Source organism: Lontra canadensis, unplaced genomic scaffold (assembly GCF_010015895.1).
Source record: "Lontra canadensis isolate GAN:19392208 unplaced genomic scaffold, GSC_riverotter_1.0 scaffold36, whole genome shotgun sequence".
Classification (NCBI taxonomy): Eukaryota; Metazoa; Chordata; class Mammalia; order Carnivora; family Mustelidae; genus Lontra; species Lontra canadensis.
The window spans coordinates 181440-207453 of record NW_022631030.1 but is presented as its reverse complement, the minus strand read 5'-3'; the positions used below and the strand labels follow the sequence as shown (position 1 = coordinate 207453).

Sequence of the window (26014 nt, the reverse complement as noted above, 5' to 3'; positions counted from 1 at the left end):
CCTAAAAAGGGTGTGCTTCTTTGGTCAAATTACCAGAAGGCAGGATTTGGTCAACTTAGTCTATAGTTGAGTTGTGTCTGGGCTTTACCTTGAGTCAGTGCATCACTGGCTTTAAAATTGTTGAGGGCAGGTTCAGGGCTCTCTCTCCAAGAGAGCTCGGACCTGATCATGCACAAGACTCCACAGATCCCTTCATGCTTCAGAGACCAGACACCAAATTTCCAGTTCATGATGCTAGCTTCTTTGGCTCTCTGGGGTATTCCTGTTTGCTCTCTGGTCTTACTCTAGAATCTTCTACATCCAGAGGCCTTGTGTCTAAACTTTGGGGAGCATAGCAGTGCACTAGATCAGTGCAGCCTGAAGTGCTCTGGAGGCATTTCTCTCAGTCTTCCCCATCTCTCCAGCCCCCTCACTTGGGCAGACCCCTGCAGTGGCGAAGGCCTGGACTGCCTCCCAGTAACGTGGCTCACAGCATCAGTAGGCCCTGCGAGTCTTGGAAGGAATCTCTCTCAGCCTTGCTCCTACATCTCAAGTATAATGTTAGTAAGAACAGGTGTCCTAGGCTTCTCCTGGTCTTAGAATGCATTCTGTCTTGCTCTGTTAAGTCTGATGTTAATGTAGTTTAGTTTAAATGACACAAGGTTGACACAGTCACAATTTATAACAAACGTCTAAACAAAACTCAGAAGGAAATTTACTTCAAATACATTTAAAAGGAAAAAAGTGTTGTTGTTTTTTTAAGATTTTATTTATTTATTTGACAGAGATCACAAGTAAGCAGAGAGGCAGGCAGAGAGAGAGGAGGAAGAAGGTTCCTTGCTGAGCAGAAAGCCTGATGCAGGGTCTGATCCCAGGACTCTGGGATCATGACCTGAGCCACAGGCAGAGGTTTTAACCCACTGAGCCACCCAGGAACCCCTAAAAGGAAAAAGTTTTAATAACTCTTGAAATTAAGAAACCAGAGGATATAGTCCCAATAAGCAATCAGAAAAAAGAAATCAAGAGAGAACCAAAAAGCAATAGTGAGTGTATGGTTTTATTCAGACACCAAAGGTACCATTTACCAACATACCAGTCTATTCTCTACAACCAGCTAGGTGTCTAACAGTTCAGTTCTGTCACTAATTGTCCAGAGTCAGCACAGACCCCACAGGTTAAGAGTTTAGTCCCACAAGACAGCCCCCATATCACATACTAGTTGTAAGTCTCAGGGGCCACTTGTACTTTTGACCAACCAGTATACACTTGGGGGTTCCCACAACCCTCTTCTCAGGTTTGATTGTTCACTAGAATGACCCACAGAATGCAGAAAAGCACTTTACTATTACCTATCATAAAGGATACAACTAAGTAACAGCCAAAAGGTAGAAATGCACAGGACAGAGTATGAAAAGAAAGCTCTGAGCTTGTACGCCCTCTCTGGGTGTTCCTCCCTCTCAGGACACTAGATGTGTTCACCAGCCCAGAGGCTCTCTAAATACTGTTCAAGAGTTTTTATAACTCAATCTCCAGCCCTTTCCCTCCCCCAGGGGGACTGTAAGTTCCTACTCTATAATCACATGTTTGGGTTTTCTGATGACCAGTCCCTATCCTGAGGTCATCTACGGTCCCACCTTGGGTCACTCATGAGCCACGCTGTGGTCTAAAGGTGCTCATTATGAATAAGAACATTCCTACTCCTCAAGAAACCGAAAGTCTTAGAAGCTTTGTATCCGGATCCAGGGACATAAGCCAAATATACTTTTTACTATGCCATAGAGAGTAGTAACAAAACTAAAATAAGGTTGTTGTTTTTTTTAAAAGACTAAGAGGAAAGATAAGTCTCTTAAAAATTGACAGTCTTAATGAACAAAATATAGAACAAGAGTAAATGCTATATAAACCTATTCAGCAACAAATTTGAAAACTAGAAGAAATGATACATTTCTGGAGAAATGTAAAATTCCAAAATTAACTTAAGGAGAAATGGAGAACTTAAAAAAAAACACTAAGCATGAAGAAAATAAAAATAAAGACTTTATTCTAAGCAAGCACTAAATTTAGATGGTTTTGCAAGTACAAGTTATTAGACTTTTATGTAAGAGATTATCCTGTCTGAAACAAGCTGTTTCAGAAAACAAAGGAAAAGCCTGCAATTTATCCTATGAAACCTTATACCAAAGCTCATAAAGACAGTACAATAAAAGAAAATTCTGGGCTTATTTAACTTAGGAACATTCATGTGGAAATCCTAAGTGAAACATTAGTTAGCTAAATCTATCAGTATAAAGATTAATAAAATACCTATACCAGTGATAAGGAACCATTCAGGGTATCAGAATCCAGCTTAACTAGGGATATTAAATAAAACCCCGTATATGGCCTCATGTTGGTTTTACAAGGTTTAATTTCAGTGTAGGGCACTTTGCCAGCAGGTAGGCTCTATGGGGTTAGACCCTCTATGCAGTCACCTTTCCAGGTGTGCTATCGGTGCTTTTCCTCTTAGGGTTCATGTGCTGGTTTACCGAACTCATAGTCTCATATCCAAAGTCTTTTATTTGTCAATGTTTGCAGCAAATGTGGTTTGTTGTTTCCACCAAGTTCTTTTGCCCTAGCTTTTCTTCTTGTATTTTCTTTTTTCCCTTTAAAGGTTGAATTGCACAAACGTTGAAAATCATGTATAACACCTCTTTGTAAGGATATTCCTAAGAGTGAGATGTGTAATAATTTAAAAAGAAAATTCCTTAAAAAGAGAAGATGAAAACTATTATACAGTTAACATAGAGAAAAAGCCTTGGCAGATTGTATTCCTAAAATGAATTTTAACTATTGAAGGAATTGTGTCATTTTAATGGTATTTGGTGTCATTATAGTAAAAATAGATGTTATTTTGATGCTGAAAATATTTAGAGTATCTTATTGAAATTAATAGTAACTATTAATGAGAATTCACTTTCATAATTCAGGTTTTAAAAAAAAAGATAAATTCCCCACATAAGGTGAAGTAATCTTGATCATGGGACCATATGTGGTTTGTCTAAAGATCTTCAAAAAAACAAGAAAAAAAAACCTCACAGTGGAAATTCACTAAATTCCCATTAAGGAATTCAAGAAAAAGTAATGCTTATTCTCATAGATGCATAAAAGTATTTGATAAGGTTACTTATGTTTATAATAGCTATTTATGATAAAAACTCTCAAAAAACTAGAAATAGAAAAAAAATCATCTTTAAAAAAAAAAACAAACTATCTGCCAAAATTCAGCTGCAGTCATTTTACTTAAGAGTGAAAATTTAGAAATAGTGCTTTCAAGATATGGAAATGATAACGATGACCACTGTTATCCCAGGCCAGAACATAAAGATGAGAGGAATTTCCAAATATAAGAGCTTGAAAAGACGCAAACTGTCATTATTTGCAGATCATAGGATATCTTCTTTAACCTAGTAAATTGAGAGATTTTGTTCTGAAATACACCCATAGATCTAAAAACTGGGTCAAAGGATATGCACATATGAAATTTTACCAGAAGTTCCCAAACTGTTCTCCTAAATTTGTCACTTATATCAGCAATGTATAAATGTTCCTTGAAGTCAAATATTTGCCCCCAAATAATAATTTTTATAATTCTGAATTTAATGTATATGATGCGTGTGACATCTCTGTCACTGTGATTTCAGTTTTCACTTACTTGGAAGCTAATAATGTTGAGCATCTTTTCACATATATCAGCCATTCAAGTATCATCTTATAGAAATTGACTATTCCTGTCTTCTTCCTGTTTCTCTGTTCGATTGTCACCTCTTTGCTTTGAAAAGCATAATGAGCATCGGGAAAAAATTCTTTGACTTTACTGATTGGATATATAGTTTATGCCTTGCATTTTTACTTTGTTTTAGATTGTCTTTTGTTGCATTAAAATTAAAAATTTTAATAGGGTCCAAGATGGCAACATTGCAAGACTCTGAATTAACCTCCTCCATGAACACACTTAATCTACTCTTACACATGGAGCAGTTATTCCTGGAGAAGTGAGGGCTGACCCAACAGCTGCTGCACAACAAAGGACAGAGGACCACATACAGAATAAGCAGGAGAGAGGAAGACATTGTTCCATTGTTAAATGGAACCCACTCCCTGATGCCCTAAGCTGTGGTGAAGAAGGGTAGTACTGAGGGACTCAGAGAAGATTCCTCTGCTGGGAGCACAGAAAAAAAGCTGTGGTTTAAATGTGCAACTAGAATATAAAAGAATAAACTCTCCACCCAGTGGTGGAAGGATAGGAAGTACTGGTAAGCACCACTGTTTATATTCTGCTTTCACTTTGGTAACACAGATAGGAACAGGTTTGCCCCTAGCTGGCCTGACCCTTCAGTGAATCTCAGATCTTTCATCCATAGCAGCCCCAGATGCCCTGGGACACGGGCGGGGGGTGGGGGGGTGTGGGGGGGCGGAGAGGCACAGTTAAAAACAGCAACTAGAATATAAAGGAACCAGACTCTAATTCTGCTGCAGAGGATCTGCTGGAATCCTTTTCAGGGTCATAAGGGCAGGGAAGTGCCATTGCTTCTCTTTCTCCTCACCTTGATAGCACAGAGGGAAGCAGGGTCTGGACACCAGGGCTAGCCTGCCATCTCAGCCAGCCCTAAGACCCCAGCCCCCACCAGCCTCAGCCATCCCCCAAGGAGACCCCAGAAGGCAGCCCCAGCATTACATGCTTACTTTTATTTATTTACTTATTTACTTATTTACTTATTTATTTATTTTTAATCATTTTTTAAATTTATTTTCAGCATAACAGTATTCATTGTTTTTGTACCACACCCAGTGTTCCATGCAATCCGTGCCCTCTCCAATACCCACCACCCGGTTCCCCCCACGCCCCCCCCCCCCCCACGTCTTCAAACCCTTCAGATTGTTTTTCAGAGTCCGTAGTCTCTCATGGTTCACCTCCCCCTCCAATTTCCCCCAACTCCCTTCTCCTAACATGCTTACTTACTCGTATTGTATCGCTGTCAATTTCTCCTTTATGTCTGCTAATATTTCTTTTATGTATTTAGGTGCTTCTGTGTTGGGTTCAGTGATATTTACAATTGTTATATCTTCTTGTTGACTGAGCCCTTTATAATTATGTAATGCCCTTTGATTTTGTTATAGCCTTTGTTTTAAAGTTTATTTTGTCTGATTTAAGTATGCAATTCCAGCTTTTTTTCCCCAATTATATTTACATGTGATGTGTTTTCTGTCCCCTTCAACTCCTGTTTGTCTGGGTCTTTAGGTGTGAGGTGAGTCTCTTGTAGGCAACATATAGATGGGTCTTGTTTTTTTATCCATTCGGTTACCTTATTTCTTTAGATTGGAGCATTTAAACCATTTACATTTAAAGTAATTACTGATAAGTAGTGTACGACTTTTATTTTCTTAATTGTTTTCTGGTCGTTTATGTAGTTTTTCTCCTTTCTTGTTCTCTTCCTTCATGGCTTGATGGCTTTCTTCAGTGCTATACTTGGATTCCCTTCTCTTTATCATGTATCTATTATAGAGTTCTGGCTCGTGGTTACCATGAGTTGATAAATAATACCCTAAATATATAGCAGTATATATCAAATTCATGGTTGATTAGTTTATACACATTATAAAAACTACACTTTCATTCTCCATGTTTTATGTATATGATGTTGCAATTTCTATCTTTTTATGTTGTGAGTGCCTTCATTTTTTAGATTTATTTTGCTATTTTGGCCTTATAATCTGCTTTATGAGTGATTGATCTACTACCTTTATTGTAGGTTTACTTTAGCTTGTGAAAGGTTTTTTTTCATAATTTTCTTACTTCTAGATCTGGCCTTTTCTTTTCCACTTAAAGAAGTCCTTTTATATTTTTAAGGCTAGTTTACTGATGATGAGTCTCTTTAACTTTTTTTTGTCTGGCAGATGCTTTATATCTCCCTTCCATTCTGAACAATAATCTTGCCAGTTAGAGTATTCTTGATTGTAGTTGTTTTGTTTTGTTTTTTTTCTTTTTCAGCAGTTTGAATAGATCATGTTACTTCTGGCATACAAAAAAAAATTTTTTTTAAGGTTTTATTTATTCATTTGAAAGAGAGAGAGAGAGAGAGAGCACAAGCAGGGGAAGCAGAAGAAGGAGAGGGAGAAGCAGACTTCCTCTGAGCAGGGAGCCTGATGTGGGACTCAATCCGAGGACCCTGAGATCATGAACTTAGCTGAAGACAGATGCTCACCAACTGAGCTATCCATGCACCCTCGCATACAAAATTTCTGTTGTCAAATTAGCTCTTAGCCTTATGGACTTACCCTAGTAAATAATTATTTCTCTCCTGTTGCTAAGATTCTCTCTTTGTCATTAACCTTTGAAATTTTAAATGTTATGTGTGTTGGGGTGGACCTCCTGGGGTTCATCTTCTTTGGAGCTCCCTGCTTCCTGGACCTGGATGTCTGTTTCTTTGCCAGGCTAGGGAAGTTGTCCGCTATTATTTTTTCAAGTAAGTCTTCTTGGTCTCTTCTTCTTGTGGCACCTTAAAATGCAAATGTTAGTACAGCTGATGTTGCCTCAGAGATCTCTTAAACTGTCATCAAATTTTTTATCCCTTTTTCTTTTTGCTGTTCAGCTTCGGTGCTCTCTGCTACTTTGTCTGGACCACTGATCTCCTCTTCTGCATCCTCTAATCTGCTAATGATTCCCTGTAGCATATTTTTCATTTCAGTTATTTCTTCAACTTTGATTGGTTTTTATATTTTCCCTCTTTGTTGAAGTTCCTGCTGACTTCTTCCACTCTTGTCTTTATGACCTTTACTTTGGATTGTTTTTCTGGTAGGTGGTTTATCTCCATTTTGTTTAGTTCTTCTGAGTTTTTGTCTTGTTCTTTCATTTGGAACATATTCCTCTGTCACCTTTGTTTACATTCCTGTGAGTTTTCATCCCCCCATGCGTTGGACAAATGGCCTTGTGCAAGAATACCCCCTGCATAGACTGCATATACCTGGTGGCTTGGCCAGCTGGCTGTGATTGCAGCCAGCGCAGGTTGGGAGACTTGGGACCCTCTATACTGGGGCCGCCATGGTGGGATGCCTGGAGCCAACATGGGCATGGCCTGGAAGGTCCAGGGCACTCTGCACAGAAGCACTCTGGTGAGACAACTGAAGTGAAGCAGGCAGGGGCTGGGTAGGTCCTGGGATACTCTATGTAAGGGGCATCCGGGCAGGGCAGCTGGAGCCAAAGCAAGTATGGAATGGGTGGCACCAGTGTATTTCACTTAGGGGGAGTCTGACGAAATGGCTGGAGCTCAAGTCAGTATAGACAAGATGGTCTAGGGACATGCTGTGCAGGTAGCTCCCTGATGGGACAGCTGGAGCTGAGGTAGGTTAGGGGCCACAAGGTCTTGGGGAAGTCTGCACTTGGGGGGCTCTGGTGGGACAACTGTTGCTGAAGCATATACAGATCTGGGATCTTCCAAAATGCTCTGTACCTCTGTCGTCTTGGTGAAATGGCTGGGGCTGTGGTAGCACTGTTCAGGGGTGTCCTGGGGCATGTAATTCTGGGCCTGTCTTCTGGGTCCTCCTTGGAGGACAGCTGAGGCTGGTCAAATAAGGTCCCCGTCTGAGATTCCAGGTAGATATCAATTTTGGGGAGACAAAATTCAACTCATTATCTTATATCAAACAATTTGACCAAACTTTCTTATTCTAATAATTTGTGGATTATCTATGTGGATTTTTATATTATCATGAAACAGACAATTTTCTTATTTTGTTTCCTCTTGCCTTCCCCCCCCACCCCCTCCTTTTAGGTCTTCCTACTTTTACTACAACTCCAGGAAAACATTGAGTAAAAGTTGTGGTGGCAGACCATTTTAATTTCTTCCTAACGAGTATAAATTCTTCTAAAACTTTACAGGTAAGTGTAATGTATTAGATGTAGGGTTTTAATAAGTATCTTTTATTATACTAATCAGGTTTCTATTTCTAGTTTGCTGAGATGTTGTTTTTACATTGTTTTATTTTTTTAATTATAAATGAGTGCTGCATTTTATTGACCTTTTTTTCAGCATCAAGTGAAAGGATCACATTTCCTTCATCTAAATGTTAATGTGGTTGTCAGGAAGGAAAAACTGTTCCTCTATTCCCTCCTGCTTAGTAAAGGGAGTCCTGTGAATTACACTGACAAAAGACAAAGTAGCATGAAGAAAAAAATGTTCAGATATGTGCATGTGGGAGACAACAAAAAAGTAGCTGTCTTATTAAATGTTTAAGGTTGGAGGCTTATCCATCTAATTTATTAGGGAAAAGGGAGGAGGGAGAAAAGGCTCTTGGGGAAGAACAAATAAGTTTCTTTAGAGAAGACAACCTGTTTTTTAGAAGAACAAACAGGCTATAAGAAAGTTTGTGATAACGTTGGTTTATGCAGGGGCCACTGGTCATTTTCACAGTAATGAAACTCCCCAGAGGGGCATTTATGATAACTGCCTTTCCCAGAAGTTGCTGCTCTTCCTGAAATAAAGGATGCTCCATGAAATGTTCTTTCTGCATCCACTGAATCTCAAAAGTCTTCAGCTTAAAATAAGCTCTGTATGAACCCTGGGGTTCTGACTTGGATCCCTCATGGCAAAATAAAGTGGATGTCCATTGCTGTCTTTCTGGGACAAAATGAAGCCGTGGTGGTTTTCTTCCCCTGTATATTACAGAATTCAACTGGGTAGTCACCTACTTAGCATTATTCAGCTCTGTCCTGTAGTAAAATTAATTTTTTCCCTTCTGTACTTTCCTCACAAAATAATTTGAGGGATTTTCAGCCTTCTTTCTATTTTTAAATAGTTTATATAACATAGGTAAAAGGGTAGAAATCAGGTAAAACTTGTGCTTTGTGGTACAAGTCGGAGAGGTTTTTATTATGAATTTATATTCTTTAAAAATTACACTTTGGATTTTTTAATAAATTTAATTTTTTTTAATTTTTAAATTTTTTATTAACATATAATGGATTATTAGCCCCAGGGGTACAGGTCTATGAATTGCCAGCTTTACACATACCTTCCCCAATGTCCATAACCCAACCACCCTCTCCCTACCCCTGTCCCCCTGGGAACCCTCAGTTTGTTTTGTGAGATTAAGAGTCTCTTATGGTTTGTCTCCCTCCGGATCCCATCTTGTTTCATTTATCCCTTTCCTACCCCTCAAACCCCCCATGTTGCCTCTCAACTTCCTCATATCAGGGAGATCATATATTTTTTAATAAATTTAATTTTTTAAAGATTTTATTTATTTGGGAGAGAGGAAGAGAAAAAGAGCATGAGCGGGGGGAGGGGCAGAAGGAGAAGGAGAAGCAGGCTCTCCTTGGAGCAGGGAGCTTGATGCGGGGCTCGATCCCAGGACCCTGAGATCATGACCTGAGCTGAAGGCAGATGCTTAATGGACTGAGCCATGCAGGTGCCCCTAATAAATTTAGTTTTTTAGAACAGTTTTAGATTTAAAGAAAAATGGGGAAGATAGTAGAGTTCCTAAATATTTTTTCATTCTACATTGTATTATTAAAATATTGTCATCAAACATTTATATTATGATATAAATGTGCATATGTTGTATATGTTACTATGATAACACATATTCTATGGTATATGGTTATAATTAATGAGCCAGTATTGATACATTGTCATTAACTAAAAACTATATTCAGATTTCTTTAGTTTTTAATATAATGTCCTGTTTCTGTTCCAAGATCCTATGTTACATTTAGCTGGCATGTCTTTTTAAATTCCTTCTGGCTATAATAGTTTCTCCAACTTCACTGGTTTTTGAGGACTTGATTTTCAGGAGAACTGATCAAGTATTTTACATAAAGTGTTCAGAAATTGGGATGTATCCGGTATTTCTCATGGTTAGGTTGAAGTTACGGGTTTGGAGAAGACTACAGAGGTGAAGTGTCTTTTTTATCACTGTGTATCAAGGGTACATCTTATCAACTTGATTTGTCACTACTGATGTCGACCTTGGTCATCTGGCTGAGAATATTCACCAGGTTTCTCTCCTGTCGGAGTTATTCTCCCCGCCCCAACCTTAAGCCATATTCTTTCCAACGAAGGTACTATGCATAGAATAAGGACCTTTCCTGAGTTTATTTCTTCTCCCATCAATTTTATTGCCATATATTTTTTAAATAGTTCCTGTGTCAAGCTTTGTAAATGGATGGATATAGTTATTTTAGTATTCTCTAGTGATTTCAAACGTCTTTTGCATCGGCTGTAGTAAACCCATTTTTCCCCAAATGGATTATTTGTATATTTTCCCTTTCTATTGATCAGATTTATTGGAAAGGTGCACACATTTTAGTTTTGTTCTAGGAATTAAACTTTTGCTTTGATGGTTATTACTTTTTTGTTTTAGCTCCTATCAACGTCTGCTCTTTTACTTGGCATTTCTTTACTACTTCAAGTTTACCATGCTCTTCCTTTAGTGTTCCGGACATGGGCATCCAACTCATTTGGTCTTCATTCTTCCTGCTATCTAATGGCTGTATTTACAGTTATAAATTTCCCTCTCGGTATAACTTGCTGGTGTTCTACATTTGGTGGAGGGAATTTCGTTATTCACTGTCCACATTTTGTTGTGATTTCATTGTGATTTACATTTAAATAATGAATTTAATAGCTGTTGAGGTTTTTCCTTGTGACCCCATACATGGTCTTTTTTTTTTTTTTTTCCCACATGTACTTGAAAATAATGGTGTCTGTTTGTTTACTTGGATTTTACCCTGCCTTTTTGGATTCTTATGGATGTTGACCTCTTTATTTCTTTGCTCCATATCTTTTGTCCTTTGTATTCTTTCAACTCTTTACTCTCTGATTTCTGGGAGAGATCCTCAATCTGATCTTTCAGTTTCCTAACTGGACTTCTCTATGCGTTCTCCTCTTGCACCAGACCATCATTTATTATTTATTTCAGACCTAGAAGCTTCAACTCGTTCTTTTTTTATGACTGCTTGTTTTCTGCTTTCCAATCAGACAATCAGCATCTCCACTTGCTCTCTAATACTATAATAACTCTAATTCTTGTTCAGTGTGGTCCATTACTTTTTCCCTTTCTTACGTAGTGGGTGTACCTTCAGCTGTCTCATTATTTTTCCTGTGATGCCACATTTCCCTGGGATTATCCGTGACTGTCAACAGTCCTGTCTCCCTAGGAGAACCTGCCAAACTCCAAGCCCTAGCTCCTGCCCTCGGTAGTGAGTGTACAGAGATTCTTGGAAGGGTTCTTTAGGGCTAAAAGCCCATTTTGATTTTTCCTCAACAATTTCCAGTTTGTCATGCACACACACTGTGACACTGATCTCAAGTGACTTTTCTGTGCCTCCCCTTAAGTACAGCTTGTCCCAAGAGCTGTCATCCTCTTGGGACTCGATCTTCTAAACCACAGCTTCTCAACCAAGAATGGTGTTGGGAAATGTGTGCAGGGAATTCGGGGGCTGCTGTGATGACACTGTTGTTAAAGCATTTGGGGCAAGGGGTTGGGAATATTAAACATGCTATAGGCATGGAGAAATCCCACACAATAAAGTACCATCTGGAAAAAAAATGACAGTAGCCTCCTCATGGGTAGCAAGAGGGAAGGAGTTAAAGCTGAGGACTAATTCGCTCATTTGCACCTGAGGGTTTCTCCTCCCTGCCCTCAGGTTTCTCTAGCGGGGCTGGATGCTGCTACACTGCCTCCAGGTAGCAATCAGTGTTCTAACCAGGGTACTGCAAGGAAGTTAAAAGGACCCAGAATGCTTGCCTCCATCTTTTCCCTGTTCCTGACTACCAGTTTTCTCCTGCCCTGGCTTGGCTTCCTCCTCCTAAAGCCTAACCTCCAACAGGGACATCAGAATCCAATTATCTTGGACTTCCTCGGGATTTCTTACAGCTTTTATTAAGATCTAAGTATACCAGCTTCTCCCTTCTGTGGCACACCTGGTGTTGAATCAAATGAAGGAACCAGCATCCTATTAGTATTCTATCTTGGAACCCCAATCTAGGAGCATGGATTCTTAACAACATTGGAACAGAAAGGTACAGTGGATAGCTAATTTTAGCTAATTTTGAAAATTTGGAGCATCAAAAGTGGATTTACCCCCAGAAAATAAGATATACAAAGATATTTTTATAAAAAAAAAAAAAAAAAGCTGGGGCAGGTGGGTGGCTCTGACTCTTGATTTTGGCTGAGGTCATGATCTTGGGGTGGTGGGATCAAGCCCCACGTCAGTTTTCATGCTCAACATGAAGTCTGTTTGAGATTGTCTCTCCTTCCCTTCTCCCCATCCTTCCCGTGTTCTTTCTCCCTCTTGCTCAAAAAATAAATAAATCTTAAAAAAGAAATAGTGCAACATTTATAGATGAAAAACATACCAAGCAAGATGAAGAGCCTAAAACTCTACCATGTGTAGATGGCAACATGAAACAGTAGAAGTCATAGCACCTCTTCTGTATAGACAAATAAATCATTTGCTGAATTATTTGGTAGACAATATAGGGAAAATGAAACATTTGATGGAGAAATATATTATTTCTACCATTTGAGAAAGTTTTAAAATATTTATAAAGATTTTATTTGAGAGAGAAAGAGCACCCACAAGCCAGGGTGAGGGACGGAGGGTGAGAGGTGGGGAGCGGGGCAGAGGCAGAAGCAAGCTCTCCGCTGAGCAGAGAGCCCAACACAGGCTCATTTCCAGGACCCTGGGTTCATGACCTGAGCCAAAGACAGATGCTTAACTGACTGAGCCACCCAGGCACTCCTAAGATTTTTAATCTGAAATAATTTTATAAGTATAGAAAGGTTTTGAAAAACAGTATAGAGGGTTCTTATATAGGCTTCAGCCAGCTTCACATATTAACATCTTGTATGATTATTGGACAGTGTACAGAACCAAGAAATTAACATTGGTGCGTTAGTGACTGTTACCTAAACTACAGACTTTATTTGAACGTCACAGTTTTTTCCACTAATGTCCTTTTTCTGTTCCAGAACCCAAGACATGATCCCACACTGAATTTAGTCATTACCTCCTTAATCTCTTCCAAACTGTTTTACACTGTTTCTCATGATCATAAATCTTTTTTTTTTTTTTTTTAAGATTTTATTTAGGGGCGCCTGGGTGGCTCCATGGGTTAAAGCCTCTGCCTTCGACTCAGGTCATGATCTCAGGGTCCTGGGATCAAGCCCTGCATCAGGCTCTCTGCTCGGCAGGAAGCCTGCTTCCTCCTCTCTCTCTGCCTGCCTCTCTGCCTACTTGTGGTCTCTGTCAAGTAAATAAATAAAATCTTAATTAAAAAAAAAGAGACTTATGCTCTACCAACTGAGACAGCAAGGCACCATTGTTTTTCAAATTTCTTACAAATTCTGGTCTAATGAAAGTATCTCATCCTATTTCTCAGAATACTTAGAAATTTTTAATCTTTTTTTCTTTTTCATTAGGTTTTCTAGTGGGAAATTGAGGCTATAATATGTCTTTTACCCTTCATCTTGAATCAGGTTTTCCTGCTTATTTTTTACCAAAACATTTTTTGCACAGAGTAATACTCTATCACACTAAACATCACTTCAAATTTTCATGTGAAGTTGTAGCAATTAAAAAATATCTTATAATGCATTGTGATGGTTAAGACATTAATTACTATGATAACGTTCATATTCTCTAGGTCATTACTCATTTTTTTAATCTAAGTAACAACTACTGAGATAGTAGTTTTAAGTTTTAAGTTCCTATAGCAACTACTGAGACAGATTTTAAGTTTCTAATTATTATTATGGATTTCTCTGTCCCTTTAATTCTGTCAAATTTTGTTTCACATAAAATATATGTATGCGTAGGCACAATACACATTTATGGTGCTATGTTTTCTGACAAATTGATTCTTACCACTCTTTGAAATGTCCATGTCTATGTCTGGTGACACACTTTGTCTTTATTTTAACATTAATATTAGCTTTTTCATGCTTACAGGGCATGTTGTTTTCCATCTTTACTTTCAATGTATAGAAAACTTTATACTTAAACTACATTCTTGATAAACAGTAAATAGTTGGGTCTTGATTTTTTATCTGTCTTAGAATGTCCAGTCAACTTACTGTTAATGAAATTATTGAATGGATGTAAGTCTACCCATTTGCTGTTCGTTTTTCTCTTTGGCCTCTCTGTTCCTCTTTTTGGATTGATTGAGATTTTTTTTTTTTTAGAATTTCCTGTTAGTTTCTTTATTCTTTTTACAGCTATAAGTTTTTTTAAGTAGTTCCTCTAGAGATTATAATGCATATTCTTTTATAGTTAGTATCATGCTACTTCGTGTGATCTGTAATAACCTTTCAAACATTTACTTCTATTTGCCAAGCCATTCTTTATGCCATCATTGTCATATTATTACAAAATTACAGTTCTTATTTTGAATAATTACATGTATTTTAGAGAATTTAGGGCACAAACATATAGTATTTTTTTTTATTAACATATAGTGTATTATTTGCTTTGGGGTACAGGTCTATGAATCGTCAGGCTTACACAATTCACAGCACTCACCATAGCACATGCCCTCCCCAATGTCCATAGTATTTCGTATTTATCCATATAGTTACCATCTCTGGTGTTGTTCGTTCTCTCCTGAAGATCTGTGTTTCTATTTGTATAATCTCCCTTTCGCTTGAAGAACGGTAGATAGCGCCCCTCATAATACAATCCGGTGCTGTTCTTTACTTTAAGTTTCAGCTTCTGTCCAGTGTCCATCTGCTTGTGGTGGTCACTTTCCAGCACTTGCAGAGATTTTTTTTTCTTTATGGTTTAGAGTTTATCATTGTTATCAGCAGGAGAATTGTTCTAGAAAAAAATTTCATGGTATATATTAAGACCTTTAACAGTGTTGGGACACCTAGGTGGCTCAGTTGGCTAAGCATCTGCCTTCGGCTCCAGTCATGATCCTGGGGTCCTGGGATGGAGTCCTGCATCAGGCTCCTTGCGGAAACTTGCTTCTCCCTCTTCCTGTCACTCCCTCTGCTTGTGCTCACGTGCGCATGCGCTCTCTCCCTCCTCTTACAAATAAATTAAAAAAAAAAAAAGACCTTTAACAGTGTTCACCACATTGGACCAATAACCTGGATTGCAAAGATTTATAACAAAGGTTTATACTGAAGTATAAGAGAAAAGTTGAAGGCAATAAATGTCCAAAAAGATGGACATATGTAAAATATTAAGCTGTATCCATGGGCTGGAATACTATGTGAGCCAGTGATATAAGATGAGGTTTCTTTTCTTTTTTTTTTTTTTTTAAGATTTTATTTATTTGTCAGAGAGCGAGCAAGCGGACAAGCAGGCAGAGTGGCAGGCAGAGGCAGAGGGAGAAGGAGGCTCCCTGCCAAGCAAGGAGCCTGATGTGGAACTCGATCCCAGGACTCTGGGATCATAACTTGAGCCAAAGGCAGCTGCTTAACCAACTGAGCCACCCAGGTGTCCCATAAGGTGGGGTTTCTAACAACTGATTTTTAAAATATCAAAATTCATTGGTAATATTCAGTTTCTTCACAATCATGTGAAATGGCAGGTAGAGAATGAAAGAAAAATCACCAAAATATTAACAGTGACATATCAATGGTTGGCCTATATAGTTTGGCATTGTCTCATTTTTAATAATCAGTGTTATTTTTTTTATTAGAAGATATTTTTATAAACCTATGTTTATTATCTCCTAAGTTAACTAAAGCAATCTGAAAAATACTAATACATATCATAGAATGTTTAAGCAACATATAAAATATCAAATGGAAAAAATCATATTTTACATAAAACCCCCATGCATCTTAAACACTTTCTTAGGGATTTTTTGAATGACTGAATTCTAGTTTTAAGATTAAGAAATAATAGAACAATAAACATTTGTTGTGTACTATGAAGTAAAAAACATTTTCCACGTCTTCACAACTGCCCTGCAAATGTCTATTTTACCATCATCACTTTAGGGAAGAAGATCCTAGAACCCAAAATATATTAGCCAGTGAAAAATGGAGTTCCACCACCAAATTTAAGGAAAATTATTTTGCCCATGAAATGTACACGATGATAAAATCTCAGTATAATTTTATTTTTTTATGTCCTGTTATTCTATAAAAGATCAAGGTTGGCTAGCCTACCAAAAATCATATTACATAAAAACATTCTCTATGTTTATTGTATTCATTATCATTTCAGATATGGACTGTATTTAAGCTGCCCCTCTCCCTCCATCACTGGAACTTTATCATGAAGTCCTCAAGTCCTGAATTACCACTGCATCCAGTAGTTTCATCAGCAGAGACTGAGCTAAGAATAAAGAGAATCATGGAGAAACTAGACCAGTTGATCCCACCCAGACCTTTCACCCACATGAGCACCACCACCAGTGCCACACATGGCACAGCCACCATCCTCCACCCTCAAGATGCCTACTGCAGGGGGGATCAGCTAGACATCCTGCTGGGGGTGAGGGACCACTTGGGTCACAGGAAGGAATATGGCGGGCACTTCCAGAGCGCCAGGATGTCCTCCCCAGCCCTGAAGGCAGGTGCTTCTGGAAAGGTGACAGACTTCAACAATGGCACTTACCTTGTCAGTTTTACCCTCTTCCGGGAGGGCTGGGTCTCTTTGTCTGTCCTACTCATCTACCCCAGTGAAGGGGTGTTGGCTCTCTGGAGGGCAAGGAACCAAGGCTATGACAGGGTGACGTTCACGGGCCAGTTTGCCAGTGGCACCTCCCATGTCGATACTGATTGTGCCCCAGTTTTAAACTCCAGCACTGAGCTCTGTGAGTACCTGGGTGCTCAAGACCAAGAAGCCTCCTACGGTGTGAGACCTCAGCATGTGTCCTGTGCTGCACTCACTCACACGCATTCCAAAAACACGGAGGTTTCTTATCTTAGCAGACAAGCAGGGAGCCTCTTCAAAAGGTAAATAATTATTTCTGGAGACTACATGGGAAAATGTGGCAATGATTTAGCCTCCATGTTGATCCAAAGGAAAGAGCTCTGAATATATCAATTTTGGGACTCTATGAAGAGCCATTTTAGGGAAAAAAAAAATCTGTGAATTCATTTTCATTTGGGGACAGTGTTTATGTTCCAGTGGTCCCCAGTCTTTTTGGATATTTAACACTTATCAGTGAAATAAAAAGATATGTAAACAAAATAAAAATTGAAAGGGAATGAGAAACATACATACAGCCAAGATATCAGTTACCCAAGTGAATAAATGATTGGAATCACTAGGGTATCATAAACCTGTTTAAGTAACTGTAATTCATCTTTAATCTATTTATCGGGCAACAGATTACCTGCTCATTCAACATGATAACCTTCAACTGTCAAAACTCTCTATTTACACCTAGGTGTTTCCCTCCCCACATCAGCACCATCATCTCCTTCCCACATCACTATAAGCCCAAAAATCACCATCTAGAGGTTTCTAACCTGCCATCTAAGAGCCTCTTATGTTGATATGGTTTTTTAATACTCAATTTGTTAAGAGTTCTTATAAAAGTGTATTGAATGTTGTCATATTCATTCTCTGCATCTATTAAGGTGATCATGTGATTTGTATCCTAATTTGCTAATACATGTATCACATTGATTTGCAGGTACTGAACCATCCTTGCATTCCTGAAATAAATCCTACTCGAGTGTGATATATGATCTTTTTAATGTATTGTTGAATTTGGTTTGTCAATATTTTGTTAAGGTTTTTATCATCTAAGTTCATCATGGATATTGACCTATAATTTTGTGTGTGTGTGATGTATTTGCCTAGTTTTGGTATCACAGTAGTGCTGGCCTTGCAAAATGAGTTTGGAAGCATTCTTTCTTTATAATTTTTTTAGAATAATTTGAGAAAACTAGGTATCAACTTTTTTTTTTAAGATTTTATTCATTTATTTGATAGAGATCACAAGTAGGCTGAGAGACAGGCAGAGAGAGAGAGGAGGAAGCAGGCTCCCTGCTGAGCAGAGAGCCCAACTAGGGGCTCCATCCCAGGAGCCTGGGATCATGGCCTGAGCCCAAGGCAGAGGCTTTAACCCACTGAGCCCCCCAGGTGCCCCTAGGTATCAACTTTTTTTTGGGTATTTATTAGAATTCACCTGTGAAGCTGTCTGGTTCTGGACTTTTCCTTTTTGAAAAGTTTTGAGTTACTGATTCATTTTCAGTCCTTGTAATTGGTCTATTCAGATTTTCTATTTCTTTATAATTCAGAGTTGGGAAGCTGTTCATTTCTTCTAGGTTTTCCAAATTTTTGGCCTGTAATTTTTCATATAATCTCTTATGATATTTTACATATGTAATATCATTTGTGATTTCTCTGTTTTCACTTTTTTTTTTTAAGATTTTATTTATTTGAGATATAGAGGGACAGAGCTAATGAATGAGGGGGAAGGGCAGATGAGAGGGAGAAGCAAGGCTTCCTGTAGAGCAGGGAGCCAGATGTGTGGCTCTATCTCAGGACCCTGGGATCATGACCTGAGCCAAAGGCAGACCCTTAACTGATTGTCACCAGGCACCCCTCCTTTTTCATTTCCAATCTTATTTGTGTTCTCTTATTTTCATTAATGAATCTGGATAGTGGTTAATTTATTCTGTTTACCTTTTCAAACAACCAGCTTTTAGTTCATTGATCTTTTCTATTTTTTTTTTTTCATATTCTCTTCCATTTATTTCCACTCTGATCTTTAGTAAGTCTTTTCTTCTTCTAACTTCAGGCTTTGTTCTTTTTCTCTAGTTTCTTTAGGTATAAAATTGGACTGTTTATTTGGACTTTTTTGGTTTATTTTTTGCTATAGTGCTACAAACTTTCTCTTAGAACTGTTTTTGCCATGTCCCATAGATTTGGGGGAGTTGTGGTTCTGTTTTCATTTGCCTCAAGGTGGTTTGTTTTTTTTTTTTTTTACTTCCTCTGATTTTTTTTAACCCATTAGTTTTTTAGTAACTTGCTGTTTGGTCTCCATGTGTTCATGGTTTTTCCAGTTCTTCTTGTAATTGATTCCTAGTTTCATACCATTGTGATTGGAAAAGATGCTTGGTAAGATTTCAGTCTTTTTGAATTTAATGAGACTTGGTTTGTGGCCTAACACATGATCTATCCTGGAGAATGTTCCCTATGCACTTTAAAAATGTGTGTTCTGAACGTTTTGAATGAAATTTTCTATAGATCTCTGTTAAGTCTATTTGATCTAATGTGTCATTTAAGGCCAGTGTTTCCTTATTAAAAGTATTTGGATGATGTAACCATTGATGGAAGCATGGAGTATTTAAGTCTTCTACTATTATTGTGCTACTGTCAATTTCCTCTTGTGTCTGTTAATATTTGTTTTATGTATTTAGGTGCTCCTATGTTAGGTTGCATAAATACTACAAACATTATATCCCCTGCTTAGATTTAGCCCTTTATATTATGTGATGCCTTTCTCTGTTTTAAAGTCTATTTTGTCGTACACAAATATTGTGTACCAACTTTCTTTTTAATTTTCATTTGCATGGAATATCTTGCTTTCCTTCACTGTCAGCCTGTGTGTCTTTAGATCTGAAATGAGTCACTTGTAGACAGCATACAGGTGGTCTTAGTTTTTTTATCTGTTTTGCCACCTTATGTCTGTTTTTTTCTTTCTGAGAAGTTTTAATTATAAATTTAATTTATTTCACATGAATATGCCTATTCAGATGTTCTGTTTCATCTTGTATCAATTTTGTAAGTTGTATTTTTCAAAGAATTTATCCATCTCCTCTAAATTTTGAAATTTGTTGGCATTCACTTTTATAGTAATATTGCCTTGTTACCCTTTTAATGTCTACAGAATCTTTAGTGATCCTTTTTCATTTCTAATATTGGTAACTTGTGCATTCTGTTCTCTTTCTTTCCTTTTGATTAGAGCATTTAGTCCACTTAAATTAATTATAGATAGGTATGTACTAATGCTATTCTATTCATTGTTTTCTGGTTCTTTTTATGGTTCTTCTGTTCTTGTCTTCCCTTTTAATTTATTTTCTTGACAGTTATATTTGGGTTCCTTCCTCTTTTGTTTATCTATTATAGATTTTTGTTCATGGATACTATAAGGTTCATATATTCACATATATGTATTAAGCTGATAGTCAATTAAGTTTAAATGCATCGTAAAACAGTACAATTTTATTCCCGCCACTGCCCATTTTTTTGATGTCTTATTTTATGTCTTTTTATTTTGTGTAACCTTTAACTGTTTTTATGGTCATAGTTTAACCTATTTTTGTATTTAACTTTCATACTAGTTCTTTAAGAGGCTGATTTACTGCCTTTACTGCATAGTTGCCCTTATCAATTAATTTTTTCTTTTATATATATAATCTATATATTTATATATAAATATGTGTATTTCTCATTATAGCCCATTTTCTGTTTAAAGAAAACCCTTTATCATTTCCAGAAGATTCCATTCCTCTGTTTCATCTAATCCACTGTTGGTTTACTCTAGTTTACTCTCATTTCAGTTTGTGTTCTTTAATGCTGACTCATTTTTACATTTTCTAACTCTTTATTGAAGTTCTCCATTTGCCCATTTTGGTCAGTCTCTTTATAACCATTACTTTGAACACTTTATCGGGTCAATTACTTATCTCTGTTTCATTTGGGTTTTTCTGAGGTTTTAGTGTTTTTTTCATTTGGAACGTAATTCTTTGTTCCTCGTTTTGCTTGACTTTTTGTGGGTTTTGTTTTGTTTTGTTTTTAATGAATTAAGCAGAATAGTTACCTCTCTCTGTCTTAAAAGAGTGGCCTTGTGTAGGAGTATTCTCTGTGTAAACTGTGTGCCTGGTGGTTTTGGCACCAGGTTGCCAAAACCTGGATGACTGGGGCTGGAGCAGGCATGGGCCTGGGGTCTCCAGGGTGTTACTGGGATGGGGCCACCCTCATGAGATAGCTGGGCCTGGAGTGGGCATGGGCCAGGGGATCCTGCTATGTCCATCCTTATGAGATGGCTGAGTCTGGAGTGGGTACATGCCAGTGGGTTCCTGGTGTCCACCATGCCAGGGCTGCCTGAACCACCTTGGCAGGATAGCTGGGTCAGGCATGGCCTGGGGAAATCCTGTGGCCTGCCATTCTGGGGCCCTTTGGCAGAACAGATGGAGCTGGGGAGGGCACAAACTGTTGGGATGGGGTGGTGCCTTTGGGGGCAGTGGGAGCTGATGTGAACTAGAGGCCCGGGACTTCCTAGGGAAGCCCTAATAAACTGGCTAGAGCACCTGGACCCTGCTCCCATCCAGGCTATTACAGTGGAGGGGGAGTGCGCACACGCGTGTGCACGCACGCACACATACACACACAGTCCTTGTCCATCTCCAACTCCAAAAAGAGTTTCAGTAGTTCCACTACGTTTTTGGCAGATGATTCAGTGTGAATGAGTGGATTTCCTTTACTTAAACACTAGTTGCCTTTTAAATAGCTGTTTTTCACTATGCCCCAGGACAAGCAAGTCTGATATCCCTCCCTAATCAAGTTGCCGCATTGGAGGTGGGGCTCCTACGGTTACCATCATCTTTTTATCCTCCTCTGTGTGGTCCCTCTGTCGTTCATTGTGAAGTAGCTGTTCAACCAGCCCTCAGTTCTTCAGGAGGAATTGCTGTGTATGTGGTGTAGACTTGGTGTATCCATGGAAGGGGGTGAGTTCAGGGTCTGCCTACGCTGCCATCCAGGACCCTCTATTCAAAGAATTTCCAGTTTGATGATGTCACTTATGACACTATGACAAAGTGTGACAAACTTGAGGGTAAAATGGGCTAAAATGATAAAATAATTGAGTTTTTATTACTAAGAAAGAACTGATAACTTTACTTTCAGAGGAAGCCAAACAAATATTTAAATTTTACCCAGAGGGTTCTTTTTGGGGGGGAGGGGGAAAAAACACGTTCTCTATAATAAACTTTAACGAGCACTATTTAAAAATTTTATATCAAAAAGATTTTACTAAAAATAACTATTTATTAAGAGGATGATGCTTCAATAGGGTTTTTCACCTCCCTCGTGACCTATTAAGAGAATACTTAGAAATGATAGTAGGTTCTTAATAATTACTGATGAATATGCGATACTTTAGATCTTCTCTTGCTGTTATTTTTGGCAGGAAAAACAGTTCCAATGCAAAAGAAATGCAAGTTTGGAATGGCATCCACAATCCCTGGGGGACATGTTTGGAAAGAGACGTGAAATCCAGTCTCCTGTAGTTTGGCTCCAATCAAAATGAAAGAATGCCTAAGAGGAAAATTCATATATCTAATGGCCGATTCCATGATTTGCCAGTGGATGGAATATTTCAAAAACAGTATCAACAGTATGCCTCAGTCTAAGCTATTATATATATCCCTTTCAGAAATTTTACTTTTTGTTCCAAGGAAGCAATAGGATATACCTTCTTCATATTTCTTAATCACAACACACTGAAACTTTTCAAGACATAATTGTCTTTCCTTTAAAAGAATACGTTCATCTAACTGGAATGGAGGATGTGCAGAGAAGGTTTATTCAATCCCTATCCCAATGCATACCTCAGAATGTAGCCAGCATGCCCAGAAAGTCATTGACAGAGCTGAAAAGAATATAAGATCTTATATTGTCCATTTTCTACAGTCGGCATAATGCTTAAGGGTGTGGATTCTAGATCCAGAGTTCCTGGGGGCAAAATCTGGCTTCTGCAGGTCCTATCTGGGTAATCTTGGGCAAGTTACATAACTGTTGTCCCTCTAAGTTTCTTCATGTGTAAAATGGAGGTGAAAATAGTACACACCTGGCAAAATGAAGTAATATATACAATGCTTTTAGAATTGTTTGTTACATAGGTAAGCCCTCTTTGGTGTAAGCTGTCGTCCCTATTGTCATTACACGAAGAGAGAGAATCCAGGACCAAGGCGATGACTTGGCATCCGTTAGAAATAATACTTACAAGCATGGGCTGTGTTATCTAACATACATAGACTATGCCACTTAGAAGCGATGGCCTTTGACGTGTTACTTATTTTCTGTGCCTCATTTTCCTCATCCAGCTACACAATATTATCTGGTGGTTGTTATGAAGACTAAATGAGATAATGGTTATAAATACTTAACAAGCAAGGCCCATAGACACATAGGGTCCAGTAAACAAGAGCTACTGCAGCTGTATCCCATGTCCAAGTTGGGGTTGGAATCCAGTGGCTAGAATCCTACACCAGTTGCTCCACCTACTAAACAAAGGACGCACCAATAATAATTCAGAATTCACCGGTTGACCTTAGCACTCTTACCTGGCAAACTGTGACTTCCTGCCTACTGGGTCCTGGGTCCTGTCTGTCTTCCCTGGGGACAGTGCACCTTCTGTGGCTCTGTTATGGCCTGACATGCTGCCACTCTTGGGATCTCAAACTTAGAAGGTCAGCTGATCCTCCCAATAAAAAGGGAAAAACAGTAGGGAACTTGGCTCCAAGCAATAGGTGGAATTCACAACAAAAGGTGGGGGGAGAGGGGGGAGTTGTAAACTGTGATCTCTGAACTCCTGCAGACCTCAGTTTTCTCGTTCGTAAAACTCAGGATCTGGGGGTAATCTTCAGCATCACCTTCCATGTAACAGTGGATCTCTTAGGTTATGAAAAGCACAGAATTTAATGAATTACCCCCCCTCTTTGTCTAACCTTTTAAATTGTAGCAAAATATCTGTTGCATGTTTTGTTAAAAGTTAGATTTTATAGTAGACTTTGGAAGAGGAAATTGAAGTAAATTAGAAGCAGAACGAAGACAATGATATTGCCATTTTCCTTCCACTAATGCTCCGGTGTCTTTATTTTCAAACGCCGTGGGTGAAAACTTTATATATAGCCCTTTACTTCAAAGATGGCACTTGTTACAAAGCATTAATAATCCTTTTCTACATATTTTCCTCAGAAGTTCTGACTACAAAGCAGCTGGCCCCAGTAGTCTGATAAAGGCCTAATTTATAGGATGGAAAATGGAAGGACTTCATTTTATTCTATTCGTATTAGGCTCCTATTTTCATGGGTTCTAAGATTGGGTAGACAGTTTTCACAAGAATTGGGAGGAATTTCAAATCGAGGTGCAGCGTCCGACACTAGCTGTGTAACCCTGAACAGGCCATTTAATCTCTTGATCTTCTACAACATGACAATTGTGTGTGTTCTATGGATAAGAAGTTACATATGTTCTCTTGTAGAATCACATAGAAGCAAACTGACTGGGGATGGTAAGCACTGATGTAACTTCATTGGAGCATGATGTAGTTAATTTTTTAGGTATTTTGTACATCTTTTGAGCTGTAGATTAAGCTTGAAGATAGAGAAAGTACTAATTGATGTCTTTGCATTAAAAAAAACACACAAGTAAACCTATTTCTCCAAATACTCTGTTTCCCTAAGACTGGAATTTTATATACTTATATATATTCTATATATATAACTTAAGTTACATCAGTGCTTACCATCCCCAGTCAATATGCTTCTACATCATTCTAAAAGGGAACTTCTTATATAACTTCTTATCCATGGAATACTTCGGATTGTTCAAGTAAGTTTCAAAACTATTCCTTCATTTAAACCTGTAATCAGTCACGATTGATGTATTATAAACACCAAACCTTTTCTTCTGTCTTTATCATCTTTGTAACTTTTCACTTGTTTCATTTTGGGATTGTCTATTGGTCATCAGCACTGAAGTCCGTGGATCTGCATGAATCTGGAAGACTTCAACACCAAGTTGCTGTGGACTTGAGAATATCAACATCCAGTGGCAAAAACATGGCTACCCTCTGATTGAACCATTGACCTATTCAGTGAAAGAAATTGAATATATATCTCGAGTCATTGACAGAACTGGAGGAGGAAAGAGCACTGTCATTGCTATTTCTCTGGGCCAGCATTTCAGACCCTTCCCCATTGATGTTTTTATCCAAATGACCCTCAATATCCACAAGGCTCTTCAACATCTTCTTCTGAGAAGCCCAGACACTATGGTTATTATCAAGGCAGAAAACATCAGGGAGATGCATGGTGATGTGGAAAGATTCAGTGACTTTCATGGTTATGTCCAGTATCTAGCCATTAAGGATATCTTTCAAGATCTCAATGTGGGCATCATCGATGCCTGGGATACAACAATTGCATGTGGCACAAATAATGTCCACCCGCCGCAATCTGTAGTGAGAAATCAAGTTAGTATATTGTTAAACTATATTTGCCAGATGACCCCTCTGAAATCCATTCACTTAATTAAAAACATTTATAAAGTGTTTGCTATCGTACCAGTTCCTGTGTTTGGCTCTGAACTCCCAATTAGCATGAGATAATCTGCACTATGTCTAATCCATAAACAGCCGATTCAACCAAATTATTTCTAATTGGGTATCCACTTAAGAATAAAAATTAGAAATGCCCATGAAAAGGAGCTATACTTCTTGACCAGAGTCCTGCTACTCTTCACAAATGGGAAGTCAAGACACCTAATGGTCTCTGATTCATGGAAATCCCGTGCAATGAAGTTATTTGAAAATATTTGGAGAAAGCAGTCCCATTTTCTTGTCTCTGCTGCTAAAGACAAGTTCAAGATGATTTCCAAGTGGCAAGAGAAATTCTGTAAGGCAATTCTTCATGGCTGCTGTCCTAAGGAGCAACAGAATTCTAGGCAAGGCCTCCTGGATACTGAAAACCTCTGACTTTTCTCTCCCTATATAAGAACTCCCATTGGTAGGAGCTAACCAGATTTGATAGAAGTTGTCCTCCAGGAATAAAAGACAATATGTGTAAAGGCACAGTTCCCTAGGATTCAAGAAGTTGGTCACAACTTCGGATAAAGCACATCAGCTCTCTCGGACTATTTCCCAAATTAAGGAGTCAGTCTAAGGCTTGTGATTTCTTCAGACCTTGCTCTGTGCAGATCTGTGTGCTGTAGGTCATACTTCAGGTACTGCCTGGAGGGGTAAGACTTAGAACAGGTGCCTGGCAGGCAGGGTGCAAGTTCTGGCACACCATGTCA

The 26014-nt window shown here is 38.4% G+C and overlaps 1 protein-coding gene across 1 annotated transcript in view; it reads left to right on the top strand.

The window, feature by feature from the left end:
• Positions 1 to 25328, top strand: part of LOC116874317 (NXPE family member 4-like) — a 41834-nt gene extending 16506 nt beyond the window's left edge. Inside the window, 6 exon segments of the mRNA XM_032868988.1 lie at positions 5258 to 5264; positions 6970 to 7128; positions 16199 to 16967; positions 22098 to 22331; positions 24692 to 24748; positions 24751 to 25328. Coding sequence (XP_032724879.1) covers positions 5258 to 5264; positions 6970 to 7128; positions 16199 to 16967; positions 22098 to 22331; positions 24692 to 24748; positions 24751 to 25328 — 1804 coding nt within the window.
• Positions 25329 to 26014: the final 686 nt, after the last annotated feature.